The sequence below is a fragment of the Pogona vitticeps genome, chromosome 8, assembly GCF_051106095.1.
Source record: "Pogona vitticeps strain Pit_001003342236 chromosome 8, PviZW2.1, whole genome shotgun sequence".
NCBI lineage: Eukaryota > Metazoa > Chordata > Lepidosauria > Squamata > Agamidae > Pogona > Pogona vitticeps.
The window spans coordinates 3,162,100-3,176,630 of NC_135790.1; the positions used below are offsets into that span (position 1 = coordinate 3,162,100).

Below are 14,531 nucleotides of genomic sequence, written 5' to 3' on the forward strand. Positions count from 1 at the left end.
CAGTGAACCAATAATGAATGCGGTTTATAGCAATAAGCAGTGTTTTCCTCTTTTACTGTGACCCATGAAAAGCCAATAAATGTTAATAGCATTAGTTTGTGTTACAGCCAGAGTAAATTCTGGAAACTTGTTGTCAGATCAACCCAGTGGTTCCAAGGAATATTTTATCCCTTGGTGGATGCATCCCGTGAGCAATGATTATGAGAGGGGCGTGTGTGTTTGTGTTACAGACAGTCCTTGGAATAGTGTTATGGAAGTTTAACAGATATTAAGTGGATACCCTCTGGCATATAGTTGTGAGAAGTTTAGTGCTATTAAAAAGCCTGTGGCGGTGGGCTGTTTGGCAGTGTTGTGAGGTTGGGAAGCCTGTATTGGTCTTGACAGAATAATTGCCAATCTTCTAAGTCAATATTCTGTTTTTGGCAAGTTGTGAGTTGTGTCACCGACTCCAAGTCATGATGGCCAAATTAGGAATAAGCACCGAAAGCCTAAACCAATTTCTCATCTCTCTCGTAAAACAAGAACTCGCTTGCCTGCACCTAAGCCATTTTCTTTTGAACTAAGATGCAGACATGGGGCCTTTTAGACGCCTTCTTTTACTATAAATACGGTAGCAAAGGATTTCCCAGAGATCTGCCCTTATAAGCATTTGAGGTGCTGTGCCCAAATCTTTTGCTCTTCACTTTGGAATTCTTTGCTTAGCCATATATGAGTCGGTGAGCAGAAATGCAGCTGATAGCCCCTTTGCCCTTCTTCTGGCCTGTTTTTAAAGAAATGGTTGTCCATTAAGATTTTAAAATGTTCAACATTTAGAGGACGAGTGGATTTGGGATGATGGAGGCAGTGTTTGTCCAAAATTTTCAGTTAAGCTAGGGTACTTGAAGACTGCCAGTGTACAGGGTTGCCACACTTACAGCTTTCCATCACACTCATTTGCCATTTTCTCAAGAACTGGTCTTTATGAGATTGAAAGCAAATTTTTGCACTTTTGAGAACAGCGGATGAAGAACTAAAGCCAGGAGCTACTTTGCTAAAATTACCGTGGCATAATTTTAAAGTGCTCTCTTTGTATTTGAGGAACCGAGCAGGAAGACCTACTCAGGGAAATGATGTGTGGCCTGCTGCTAAGAACATTATGTACTTCACTCCGTGTATCCATTTGCAGTTTTATTTGTGTCTGAGCTAGTGTTGCAAAACCCCTGATGTGTCAGTGTCTTGATAGAATAAATCCAGGAGTATTTATTTGTCTTATCCGTGTACCCACACCCCATCAAGGCCTTTTGTCCGCCTGCCCAATTAATGATTTTATCTTCCCACCAGTGACAGTGTAGCTAGTTTTGTATGAAGCATGCCTCCAAACTTAGATTTGTTTATTATTAGTTGTAGCTCTCTTTTCTTTGGAAAATAAATGATAGGTTCAGTAAAGAAGGACCCAAGTAGTCATGAGAAATTGGAATGAATTTGTATGGGTCACACGATCAGTGGTGCTACCCATGTATTCAGCACTTCAAGCACTTGTTTGTTGTAACTAATGGGCAAATGGATTTCAAGGACATTGGTTAACATTGATTTGAACATTATTTTTAATGGAGAAATGCCTTGCTTAGTGAGTTGGGTTTCAGAGGATTCTCCCCACTCTTTACATAGAAGCCAGCTTTCCAGCTGTTGTTTAATGCTACGAAGGTGGCATACCTAATGAGCAATCTGATTTTGAAGCCCTGTTGCTCTTGCCCAGTGTTAAAAGCATAGTTGGGAGGAGAAAAGTGGCAGCATGTAAGGCAGTGTAGAGCAAATGTTTTAGTTGCCTGAAAGATGGGTCATTGTTGGCCCTGGTGGTAAGCAGTACATGCAGAGGAGACACATTACAGTATGACGCCTGTATCCATGAAATATTGGTTCCATGATCTACCATGATGCCTGAAACCGTAGATACAAGGGAACCCTATATACAGCATACAAGGGGGCAGGGTAAAGGCCACAAGGGGGTGAGACAAATGCCACAAGCCCCCCCCCCTTTATGTAATATACAACCACATGAGCAAAAATCTCAGTTCTTAAATGAGGAGAAAGAGCATCCAGGCTTTCTTCAAAGGACAACTTCTGTACATGCTACAGAAACCATATCTGATCCAGTCAGTCTGTACTAATCACTCCCATGCTTTAAATTTAGACAAATATTTTATATTTTTATCTTACATTAGCATCAATGGTGCTGAGTATCTTCCGGTTTGTAGTAAGTTTCGTAGATTGTGCTGTCCCTGGTAGAATGTTAGTCCTGTAGATGTGTCTGTCCAGTGTAGAGCAGAGAAGTTTGTGCAACTACAGAAGTGGTTCAGTAGAGCTACATTGAGAATGCAAATATGGGGGGAAAGGCATCTTTGCCACCAGTTCCGTTATGTCTGTTGGTGCAAGACTACCAACAAGAAAAAAAAAAAACAACAGTCTGACCTCAGCTGCATATAGATGCCTGTTATTCAAACACGTTCTTCCTCTGATAGTGGAAGTTATGTAACCTTCAAGACTATTGGTTCTTGATAGCATTTTTCTCCATGGATTTGTCTCATCCTCTTTTAAAGCTTTCAGAGTTGGTATCCATCTCCTGCGGTTGCAAGAACTGACAAGACAAGCTCTTTTGGAAGTCCTTAATTCTTCCAGTCACTAAAATTGTAGTGACTGGATAGCTGCTAACAACAACAGCTCTGTCCTTTCCCCTTACTTTTTTTCAAAGCGAAAAGAGCCCCAGATGTTGTAATAGACAAATTGATCCAGTCCCTTGGGTTTTCTGTTTTTTAGCTGCCCTTTCCTGCCCCTTGTCCAGGTTCCAATATTCTTTTTGATGTGCGGTGGCCGCAGCTGCATGTAAATGCCTGTTTTGAGCTCAATACTTTCTTCTGCATTGTCATGCTGGACTCTTGTTTCTGCCTTTTCCCTTCATTCTCCTTCTGTGTCTTGTTGTTCTTGTTCAGAAGGCTGGGTGCAGTATATGTGCCTTGTTTTTGTTTGATGGGTCCAAACTATCAATAATAGCTCTCTCTCGACCACCGGAGCAGCATCTGAGGCAAAGCAGATGTCCCACTTCATCCTCATGTCAGAGCTTTAGGTTTTTCCTACTAAAGTATTGAGTAGTTTTCTTGAAGCTGTCATGACAAGGTGTTAAATTTGAACATTTCAAGGGGGTACTTCCGGTGACCAGTTTTTAGAGGCACTATTTTAAGATGAAGAGGGGAAAAAAAAACAGTGAAGGAATCTTGTTAGTGATTTGTTAGGATTTGAAAGTGTTAGCCTTATAGAAGCTGATTGTATTCAAGTTGGAACTGAAAGACAAATGTTTGAAGCTTGAGGTTGTGCAGTAATTTATTTATCAACTGTTGGAGCTAAGCAGAATTCTGACTCATACTCTTTAAATGATGATTGAAATGTGTTCTTACAGGGGGACTGCATAAGCTTGTTCTTCCGAAGCTATAGGCTTGATGTAGGAATTGAGTGGAATTTAATGTATCCTGCAGCAGGAGATAACAAGCTTCTGTTCTTAAAGTTTTTGCATGTTAATAGGGTTTTGCAGTGTTCAAGAGTAGAATTGGTCAAGGAGTCCATCTATTGTCAAAGCTATTCACGATTTATGGTACTTTGAATCTTGTTAAGAGACATTAGTTCTAAAGATCACCGGGTGGTGATATTTATGAATTTGAGACTTGGGCAGTTTATGAAATCTGCCTTGGAATGTTTTGGTTGTAATTTCTTTGCTTTCCCCCTTTTTCCAAATACATTTCAACTTAAGCCTTCATTCCCTCATTTCTTAGATCTTGGTATATAGGAAACTTATTAACGGTATCTATTCCTTCACTAGAGTGAAAAATAGCTTTCCTAGTCTCTTGCCACCTTGCCTGCAAAGTAATCCATCACAGGGACAGCACTCTTGCGGGAAGTTTCACAATGACTTTAAGTGTAAGTTTGACACAAAAGTAATCTTGTCATTTTTTGGGGGGAAATAAAATAGTCCTTCCAAAGCACTTGTAGCTTCATTGGGTTATTTGTCTTCATCTTTAAGTATCTTATTGATATGGAGCTTAGAGTTGTGTATCTACCTCTTTCCTTAGCTCTTTTATTTCTGATGCCTGAAGAATTTTTCAGTGAATGGCTATCGTATTTTCAAGCCAATGGTGTTGTATCTGAGTAAGTTACTTATCTGGCCATGCAGAGGCTCAATGTGATGAAGTGGGTAGAGTTGTTTGGCCAACTTACCTTGGCTTCTTGATCTGATTTGCTAACCTATTTCCTAAACAACTATTCTTATTCACCAAATAACAAGTTTTTGGCCATATTATGTTTATATTTTCCAGTTGAAAACTGTGAGTACAGTGAGGCTGCTACTGAGAGATCGCCAGGGTAACTGCCAGATGCAATGATCTTTTGCTAAAGCAGGTGTCATATTGTGGAAAATGTGGTCAGCAAGGTTGATGTCTGCTATACTCTGCTCTCAGTATATTAGGTTTAAATTTAGTCTCCATTCCTGACTGGAGTAGACCAGTTGGCTAAAATCCAGCAGTTAGTCACAACTAGAGCAGTCCTGTTGAATCAGTGCAGATTTGATGGGTGACCTCTTTTATAAGTTCCATTGATTTAGTGGGCCTCCTCTCATTTTGACTTATCAGTGATTTCAGCCATTGAATCAGTTGTTGAATGGTAAATCAATACAGTACTTCCTCAAATCTCATTGACTCTACTTTAGTTGAATATAGCAGTTGGATTTAGGCCTTGATCTTTAATGCATGTTTAGCTTTTGTATACATGATTTGCCTCCATTTTGGTCTCACAACAACCTTGCACAGTGTATTAAGCTGTAATGACCTAAAGTGATTCAGAATTCTCAGAGCTGAGTGAAGATTTGAACTGGTGTTGCTAGATTCTTGTCCAGCTCTCTCTTGCCATTGTAACATGCTGGTTTTCTGGAACTTGAATAGATCCAGATGAAGCCAATCTAGATTGAAATCTTGGTTTAGCCAGGATTTAGCCAGCCTTGGTTTAGCCAGGAGGACAAGGCACCAGTGGTCCACTGGTCCAGATAGGCGGAGTATAAATCAAATAAATAAATAGAAATAAATAAATAAATTGATTTGTAGCCTCTCAGAGTTGTTGTGTGATTATATGGCCTTTCTGGACTTCATAAAGGAAGAGTGGCATAAAGGAAGAGTGGGATACAAGCATAAGGATGAGGCAAAAGAACCAATATGTACCTTCTTCACAGGAGGTGGCTTTAAAACTGCTGTTCCGCCTCTAGGACTTGTTTTCTCATTAAAAAAATGTTATCAGCCTCAAGATAACTCACTGTTTTTGTTTTTAAAGGGAGGGCATTCTGCTTTCCTTTCTTGTTGCTTGCCTTAAGCCCTTGAGAAAGGAGAAGGCTAGAAACCCAGTGATTGGAATACGTTGCCACAATGTGGACCTTTCTTTCTCAAACAGGATTTGGTATTCTAGTCTCTGCCGGTCGACCCGGGACCACAAGATGGAGTAAAATGAGCCCTTCTGTCTGCAAAACAGAACTGCTGCCCGAGAAATCCTGTGTGTGTGTGTGTGTGTGTGTGTGTGTGTGTGTGTGTGTGTGTGTGTGCGTGCTAAAGCCTTCTTTTCCATAGATTGTTCTCAGCTCTGCGTTTCTCTGTGGGAGCAGTTTAGTCTTTGAATCTGTCAAGCAAGTTGGCTTCCCAGACGTCTTTTGTGTAGTAACAGCATGTGCTGAGAAACTGGCAGCTTTTAAAACACAGTCAGTCTTTCTCTCTTGACTCTTCCCTTCCCCTCCTCTTGTTCTCGCCCCTCCCCCCTCTTTTTCCTCCAGCTCTGGTGACATTACAGAGATAGATGTGCTTGCGAGGAGGAAAACAGCACCGAGAGTTGAATGTCTGCCAAAACTCTGCAGTTGGAAATTGAGCTGCCCCTTCCCCCCCTCCCGACTCTTGTTTTCCCAAGTCCTCAATTGTGTATATTTAACTCCCCCCCCCAACCCCACTTTCCCTGTATCTCTTTGCTGAGTACCCACAACTAGCAAGGGGAGCTTCCTTCCCATACTGATTCAAACGATTTCTGGGCCCAGGCTTCCACGCCTATTCAGTGTAATTACATGTATCCTTATCACATCCTAGTAACATTCAATATGCTTTCTTTCTAACTGCACTGGCATTGATTGAACTTGTAAAGCTGTTCGTTTATTGTTCAGTGACTCCCTTAGGGATGATCGCTAAAGGAAAACTTCAAACTGTGAAAAGCAGGGTGTTTTTTTTTTGTCTTTGTTTTTACCCTGTGTGGCATACATTTTACATTCCTTTATTGGTGATTCCTTCAGACTCGCTGGGTTATGTTAATAGTTTACTTGTAACCCAGGCATGACAACAGCCAGGTAAAGTGGTGTAAGCAGTTGAGACACGAGGCTGTTAGGCACAAGGAGACTTCATTTTTCTGTTTACAAAGTCGGAGGGGCTGTTGTTGTTCTAGAGAGAGGTGCAAGGGATTATTAGCGCAGCCTGTTCTCCAGAGGTTTTGCATGGCAACTGTCTCTCAGCCCCAGTCATTATGGGCAGCGGTTGAGGATGATTAAATTGCCATCTGAAACATCTGGAGAGCACCAGGTCGACGAGAGATGGATTGGATAAATGGTGGAGTTCAATCAGGCTTGAAAACAAGTGCAGGCACCATACCATCCTTTGTAAAGTGGCATAATGACGGTCCCTCATGTCTGACTGAGACAAGAGGCAGGCTAGCAGACCAAACTGACAGGAAGATAAAAATGAAATTTAAAAAGAAAGGGTGTGAGGTTGAAAAGGGCCAGAACACGGTTCTTCAGTGTCTCTTAAGGCTCAGAGGAAAGGGATGGTAGAAGTAAATGTTTTAACAAACGAGCCTGGCCCCTACTGACATGAGACATTAAAATATTAGTAAGGCCTGGGCTGCACAAACACATGTCCTACACCAGTTGGTATTGGGCTGCTTCTGAACCCGTCAGTAAATATAGAAACTGGGTCCTGTGCTATATATCCCGATACAGCTCATAGAATAAATGGCTTCTCTGTTCCAGAAGCTGCTGCTGGTGTGCAGTTGAAAGTGAGCACAGATAGCCAGTTGCTGACCTACGGTTAGACACTCACCCCATGTCCTTGGGCTTTCTTTGTTCTTGCCTGGATGTCTGAGATGTGCTATCACTTCTTATCTACCAAGTGTCTTTTGTGTAGTGGGACTGCACACTCCTGGGCCATGAGGCGGCTATGTGGTCAGCACTGGATGGGTCAGAAACAGAACGTGAGAGGAGGCACCATGCAACTTGGGAACCAACGCCTCACCACACTGAACATTTTTCGTTCCAGAAGCTAAGCAGGCTGGACCTGGTTGTTAACAGGATGGAGTAACCATCAGGAATACCAGCTGCTCTGCTGGGGAAGGGAGCTGTAGCTCCTGGGGGGGGGGACACACCACCTGCCTTGAGGGCAGCAAGTTGCAGTTTTAGTCTCCTGCATCTCTAGGTTGGCTAGATCCGAGACAGCCACCAACAGCTATGGTTGACAATACTGGGCTAGACAGACCAACCTGACTCAATAGGATACAGTCTCCTATGTTCCCTAAATTGGAAGGACATCCTTTTCTTCAGAAAATAAGTGATTTTGTTGTTGATACCTGAGCCCTCTGGAGCAGACATCCTGCTTTCCTGTTGGAAAGCCCTCTGCAGAGTTACGAAATGGTATGTGTCTTCCCTGCGCTTGTCTTTTCACCTTCCCTGTCAGCCCTCTTGAACTAGGAAAGGGGTAGAACGTCCCCACCAAGCTGCAGAGGACAAGATGATGTCCTCATGGGAAGATGTGGACGCTGGTTAGTTCATGTCTAGCCCCCTTCTTCTGCTTAACACGTTGACCACACCCCAGAAGAGCATTTCCAAGCAAATCTCTGCTCCTGGAGCTCTAAATTTGTATGTAGTAAAAACACTGCAGTGATGAAAAAGAGTGCCATGTGTTTATATGATATCATCTGTTTTTGTTTTGCTTTCATTCCTATTCATTCCATAATAGTAGTATTGCCTTTTTCACTGCCACATCATAGAAAGCTTCCGGTCCTTTTCAAAAGAAAGGGGGGTGGGTTAAAATATTTTTAAAAAATAAAAACATAACAAATTTGGTCTGAAGATTGGGGGTGTTTCTGCACTCATGAGACTCTGGGTTGCACCTCCCATGTGTAGACACAGCCAGTTGTTTCTGTGTCTTGATTGTTGTGCCCCCTTCCATCACTTTACACTTCTGCTGACTGTATTTTGCTGATTGTTTTGCTGCCCGTTCCTCCAATTTGGAAAATCTTGAATTTTTTCAGTCTGCTTGGGATTTTGCAAAACTTTACCATCCCCTTGTTTACCATTGACAATTAAATCATTGATGTATGTTAAATTCATCTGTTATAAATTGTTGTTGATAGACATGGTATTCACTTATTTGCACAAAAGAATAAAATACACGGGGAAAGCCAGACCTGGCTCTTTAAGTGGAAGCAGTATTTCAGGGATTCAGACTCCTTGTGGGATCCTACTGTTTCAGTCATTTCACAGCTATTTTAAGTGACTGCAGTGGATCAGTGACATTTGAAGAAATGTATTCCTACATCCTAATTTACTGAACAGAATTGTTGAGAAAGTAAAATATCAGCTCAAGCATTTGATCTGGAAAGGAGGTATAAATATGATCAATGCTCACATTTATTTACTTGTATACTGTATAGGCTGTAAGCACTGAGTCGGCTGTTATTATTGATAATTTCTACTCACTGTAGTGTTCGAGGCTTGCATTGCCCACAAATAAACAAATGACAGAATTGATGTCATTTGTATCCCACTTTTCCTCCAAATAGCTCTGGTTGGAATTAATGAAGTGGTGCTTTATTGCCACAGCAGTCCTTTGCAGGAAGCTGGACTGCCAGAATAACTTTCCTAAGGCCTCATCTGATGGGCTTGGATGATGGTGTAGGGATTGACCCTTTTACTAGCTGGCTTTTGTCAGCAACCACTCCAGGCAGAAACCTTGGCTTTTCAAATAAAGCAGAGCCCTCCTCTGTCTAGGAACCTGAATCTTAGTTGTTTCAGTGCAGGCATGCTGCACTTTGCACGGGGAAACTCTCATTGCTTCGCCACATCTGTCCCAAGGTTGCTGTTGCCACAGTGTCTTGGAGCTACTTTTGTACAAGCCAACCATATGTGCATTTATAATAAGGAGTTCTGAATTTCAGAGTTAAAGATTGGGTCTGGTATATCTTAAACTTTTTTGATATTGAGTTATATCACCCTACTATGTTGTGTTCATAGGCCAGGAGATTTTGCAGAATGTTAATTAATTTAAAAAAAAACCCAACATTGTTTCTCTTTTCTTCTCTGCCTCATTGCAGCCAGTTGCTGAACCGATCCCAATCTGCAGTTTCTGTCTTGGTACAAAAGAACAGAACCGAGAAAAGAAACCCGAGGAGCTCATCTCTTGTGCTGACTGCGGCAATAGTGGTAGGTGCCTGTCTGCGTTTCAAGCGACGTGATCTGTGGTGTTGGTGACAACATAGCTGCCTCTCTGTTGAGAGCCAACCCGTGCCTGGCCTTTTTTACTTCCTCAGGTTGTGTACAAATAAAGCATTTCTCAAGGACAGTAAGGATGACTCCTTTCTCCAGCATAATCACAACACTGGCAGTGATCTTGATCTCACATTGGTAGTTGACAGCTAGATAACAGCATAATGTTGCAAGGAGGGGCAAGGGAAAAAGAGTTCTTACTACATTGAGAAAATTCAGTTCCTTTGCTAATTTCTTCCATTGGAAAAAGTACAAGAGTCATCAATTGCCATTCAAGGAAGAATGCCAGTAGGGCAGATCGTCCTGTACTGAACTACATTTAAATGCCTGTATTTAAAATACCTACCCATCACTTTCTTGGAATATTGGTTCTCTTCCACACTCATTCCTTTGTGTATATCAATTTTCTTTTAAGCTTGATGACAAGACCGGTTAATTTTTAAAAAAAGAAAAGATGTTAGCCCCCCCCTTTTTTTTGAAGAGAATTGGCTGAACACATTAACAAAAAAATTAAAATAAATAGTACCTAGAGTGACTGTCCTCTTTTTCATCTGGTCAGTTAATTTTATTCTTCTAGAGTTTTTTAAAAGTTCTGGAATTTCTATAGGTTTTTGAGGACAGGTCACCTTGTACTTCTTTGCACCCCTCCTACCTTAAAAGGATTACAGGTGTGGGTAATTGTATGTGTATTCATCCATTCGCAAGCTTAGTTTAAGAAAACCACTCTGCATTCACATTTAAAACTATGGAAATCTCTCTCTCTCTCTCTCTCTCTCTGTGTATTTGTGTATATGTGTGTGTACACACACATACACACACACATAGATATATGCAACAAGACAGCTGATCAAAGCAGTAGTGTGGCACTGATAAGATATACGTGAGTTCTCAAAGCTATAGTACTCACATTAGTTGCACCAGTCAGTATACTTATGTTTTGCTGTGTTTATTGTGGTGCTGAATCCTCTCAATGCTATAGTACTGCTGTGAGCAGCTGTCTTGTTGCAGGCAGTGCTTCTCCGCATACTGGATATGGGAGAGAAAGTGAACATCAGTAGATACTTGAATCAAAACATTTGTTTGAATGTGACAATTTTTTTTAAAGTTGGGTTAGAATCAAGAATTTTGGAGATATTCAAGTGGATATCTGCTGAAATGCTGTTATGCTGCTCTGTGTGAGCAGTAGGCAGAACTGTGGCAAGGTAGAAATGCCGTTCATAAAGTGGCTCCACATGCTTGCCATGCAACAGTTGTGGCTGGAACCACACTATTGATTGTACAGTGAGATTAATAAATTAATTAATTGTGCAGTGCTGGTTTCCTAGATGTAATGCCTGGCACACTTCTGCTTCAGTCATAACTTTACATTACACCAGAATGAACAGGATTTCAGCTGTTGTCTTAGAGTACATGCCTTGTAAAAGTAGTTTGTAAAAGTTTCACAGCCTTTGGATTCATTGTGGGACAACTACATTTTGGTGTTTTCTCCAGTGTCAACAATTATGCTGGGGTTAACAGTTTCTCATTATTCTACAAATTGAGCATTTGAGCAGGAGACCCGCTTCCTCCCTGAACCAGATCATCATGTGATTTAATCTTAGAGTGCTGGGCATGTGTCGAACTGCCCAAAGAGCTGGAACCTTCCCCGCCAGATGTTATCTCCCTTAGAACTAGTAGCCCCTGCCCTTCCTGAGCACAGGCTGCTCCTGCTGTCTTTTACTTGAATTGTTCTCCATCCCTTGGCACAGGTCATCCATCCTGCCTGAAGTTCTCGCCAGAGTTAACCGTGCGGGTGAAGGCCTTACGATGGCAGTGCATTGAGTGCAAAACCTGCAGTTCCTGTCGAGATCAAGGCAAGAATGCGGTGAGTGTGCAGACGGGGCGTTTCCCTTTTGGATGATGGGTAGTTAATTTCCTAACCACTTGTATCCCAAGGTGCAAACTGAGGTGAAGCTGGGAATAATGATAGGGAAGGGAAGGTTCCTATGAAAGGTGCTTACCTGAAAAGGGAAAGATGACCACAGTCATGGGTACCCTGGCAGGAGACCAGGACATGGTGGATGCTTTAAAAAAAAGTGCTAGGAAACTCCAGCTCAAGTAAAGTGAAGTGGTAAGAGCTCCAGGAGATGTTTTCTGCAGAGAGCTTTTGCATCACTTGTGTTGGCTCGCTCCTTGCTTTTGGAGGGAGTACTGAATGTCAAGGGTCATCATAGTATTTGTGATCACCTTTAAAATTCAGACTTTGCTCTCCCATATGACCCTGCCTCCTCTTTTATAGTATCAGCTGAAGGGATGCTCTGTGTCTCTCCACTTTCTGATCTCTGTCTTCTGAGGTTAGATGGGTTAGGTGTACATGACAGCTCTTTTGGCGCTCTTATATGATGGCTTCAGTTCCCCTTCCCAGCAGCTTTGCAGCAGTCTATAAATTTCTGCTAGCTTTGCAGCAGTCTGTAAATCTTTCCTGTTCCAGAAAGGAGTTAGTGTACAGGTTGGTTCTCAATATGTAACTTTTCTCTGGTTGCTATTTTTATTTATTTATTGCTGTATGCTGTTTGAGGCATGCTGTTATTTTGGATGTATCATGAAAAGACTAGATGTACTGGAAAATATAATGATGCTATGAAAGTGTGCAGGAAAAGGAAAGACCTAACAAGAAACCAAACTTTAGTTTGCAAGACTTCAGTTGGTCTCTAAATGACAGGATCTTTCAGAATTCATTTAGTCGTAGAGCTGCCATAAATTAGAAACATATTGGTGGCACATAATAAACAGCATGCTACTTGGAACATTTGAAGTAGAAAATGTTTTAAATTTGGGTATAAATTTTTTAAAATACAATTAGCAAATGTTCCTTGAATGGCCAGTTCAGTACTCTGTTCCACTAATGGTGATACATGTTTTTTTTTTTGGGGGGGGGAGAAAGAACTAATTTTTCAGACAGCTGTTTCAGCAGCAGAGAATAACAATATGATTAATGAAGTAACCAGCCATAAAATCAGTGAAGCAAACAGTTCTAATTGGCACTGGCAGGAAGGGCAGTTCTGGCATTTTCAACTGTCATAAGCCAATCTCATGGCAAAGGGTTTTTTGTGGGTGTGTGGGTGTGTCACTTAAGCTGACCACTGTCTCTCCTGATTCTGGAAGATCTTTGGTGGAAGATGGCTCCACAATCTCACTTTACAAAGAAGGGTGTCCATTTGGCCACAGAAATCTAGATTTACAGTCCCAGTTACTTGCAATTAGTTGTTAATCTGTGTGAGAGCAGATAGCCTTGGAGGGGTGGGGGTGGGGGCGCATGTCAAGGTTCAGCAAATATCTGTGCTGGCTATAGGGGTAGTGGTGAAGGACAGACCTTTTCCTGATCTATGTATTTCCTGCCAGTTTCCTTTGACCTTTTAGAGGCAAGAGAACAGTTCAAAGCTTTGTCTGGGCAGTGGAAATGGGAAGGGGATCTGTCAGTCTTGATGTCTCGCTGTCATAAGTATTGCCAGCATGTGGTCACGCCTTTTAAATACCGAGCAGTTGTTGGTTTATATGGGTGGAGTGTCAGCAATTTAGGTCATCTGTTTACATTAAAATAACTTTATTATTTAATAGTTTAATTGAAAAAAGAAAGGAGATTGCATTGAGATGTGTCAATGTTTTGAAGTTCTATTAAACATATGTGGGACTCATTTTTCCCTGTTACAAGTGCATGTAGATAATTCTATTATCTTTGGTCCTGTGCTGCTCCTATCTTTAGTGAAGTGGTGCTGGGGCATTTATTTGGAGGGCTGTGTACTTCCCATAGAATTAGAGAATAATTAGACAGATTATTTGTTTGAGTTTATATGAGAAGATTATTAACTAAAATCCTTTGCACTTTGCAGGATAATATGCTATTTTGTGACTCATGCGATCGGGGCTTTCACATGGAGTGTTGTGACCCCCCTCTGACCAGGATGCCGAAAGGTAAGAAGAGATTGATTGGCACACAGAGGGGTGGAAAAACTAGACAACTGTAGCTTACCGTATTTTGCACCTTCCCAATTACAGGGGACGCCTTTTAACAGGCAGAGTAAAATGGTAATGTAATTCTGGTTGAAAATTCTGAAGCACTTCACAGCTTGCATACGTGGACACCCACACAGCAAAAGAGACTGTCTTTTGAGATATAGCAGCTAAGAGTATGAGCTGAGAGAAGACAAGGCCTCGGGCTGAATCTTGCTGTAGCTGTCTATTGATATTATGATGAGTCTGTTTGCCTTACAGGCATGTGGATATGTCAGATATGTCGGCCTCGTAAAAAAGGAAGAAAACTTCTACATAAAAAGGCAGCACAGATTAAGCGGCGTTACGCCAACCCAATAGGACGCCCCAAAAACCGGTTAAAGAACCAAAATGCAACGTAAGTAATTCTGTAGTTTGGTTGTGGTAACTCCAGGTCACGGAGCTTGTACTGCTTTGTCCTTGTGGGAGTGTGTTTGTTGTTACAACAGTGACCTAGGACACATTTTGCAAAACGCTCTACCCAAGTGGAATGGGTTTTCTTTTAAAGCATATACAACGCCACTCCCCCCACCACTAATTTTGATTGTTGGGTTCCTTTAATGCTTGGACTCCAAAGAATTCAGCATTTGTTTTGGCTCTGGCCTTTTATCAGTTTTTTTTTAAAATAACAGTTTAGAGGGTGGTATTTAGTATAGACCATCCTGAGAAAACTGGCTTCTTCTAATCAGGTATTCTGCAGCTAAAAGGAGGGAGATGCTAACACCTTAAGTGTCTTCATGTAGTTTGGATTCCCTCTTTATCAGGTGTCGGCAGCAAGCTTCCCTCATGAAAAGGCATCTGAGGTTTTGCCGTACCAGTGCTGAGGCCATTCTTAAAGGTGCACAGCTGCAAACCATGCTAATTGCTTTCACACTAGACTGACAGAAGAGTGCTCTAGATAATGTGGAGCTGTCATTAGAGCCGA

The 14,531-nt window shown here is 41.6% G+C and overlaps 1 protein-coding gene across 1 annotated transcript in view; it reads left to right on the plus strand.

Annotated features, from left to right (window-relative positions):
- Positions 1 to 14,531, plus strand: part of KAT6A (lysine acetyltransferase 6A) — a 59,565-nt gene that overhangs the window by 16,628 nt on the left and 28,406 nt on the right. Inside the window, exons 3-6 of the mRNA XM_072978927.2 lie at positions 9,406 to 9,514; positions 11,326 to 11,441; positions 13,447 to 13,528; positions 13,829 to 13,964. Coding sequence (XP_072835028.2) covers positions 9,406 to 9,514; positions 11,326 to 11,441; positions 13,447 to 13,528; positions 13,829 to 13,964 — 443 coding nt within the window. The remainder of the gene's footprint in view (positions 1 to 9,405; positions 9,515 to 11,325; positions 11,442 to 13,446; positions 13,529 to 13,828; positions 13,965 to 14,531) is intronic.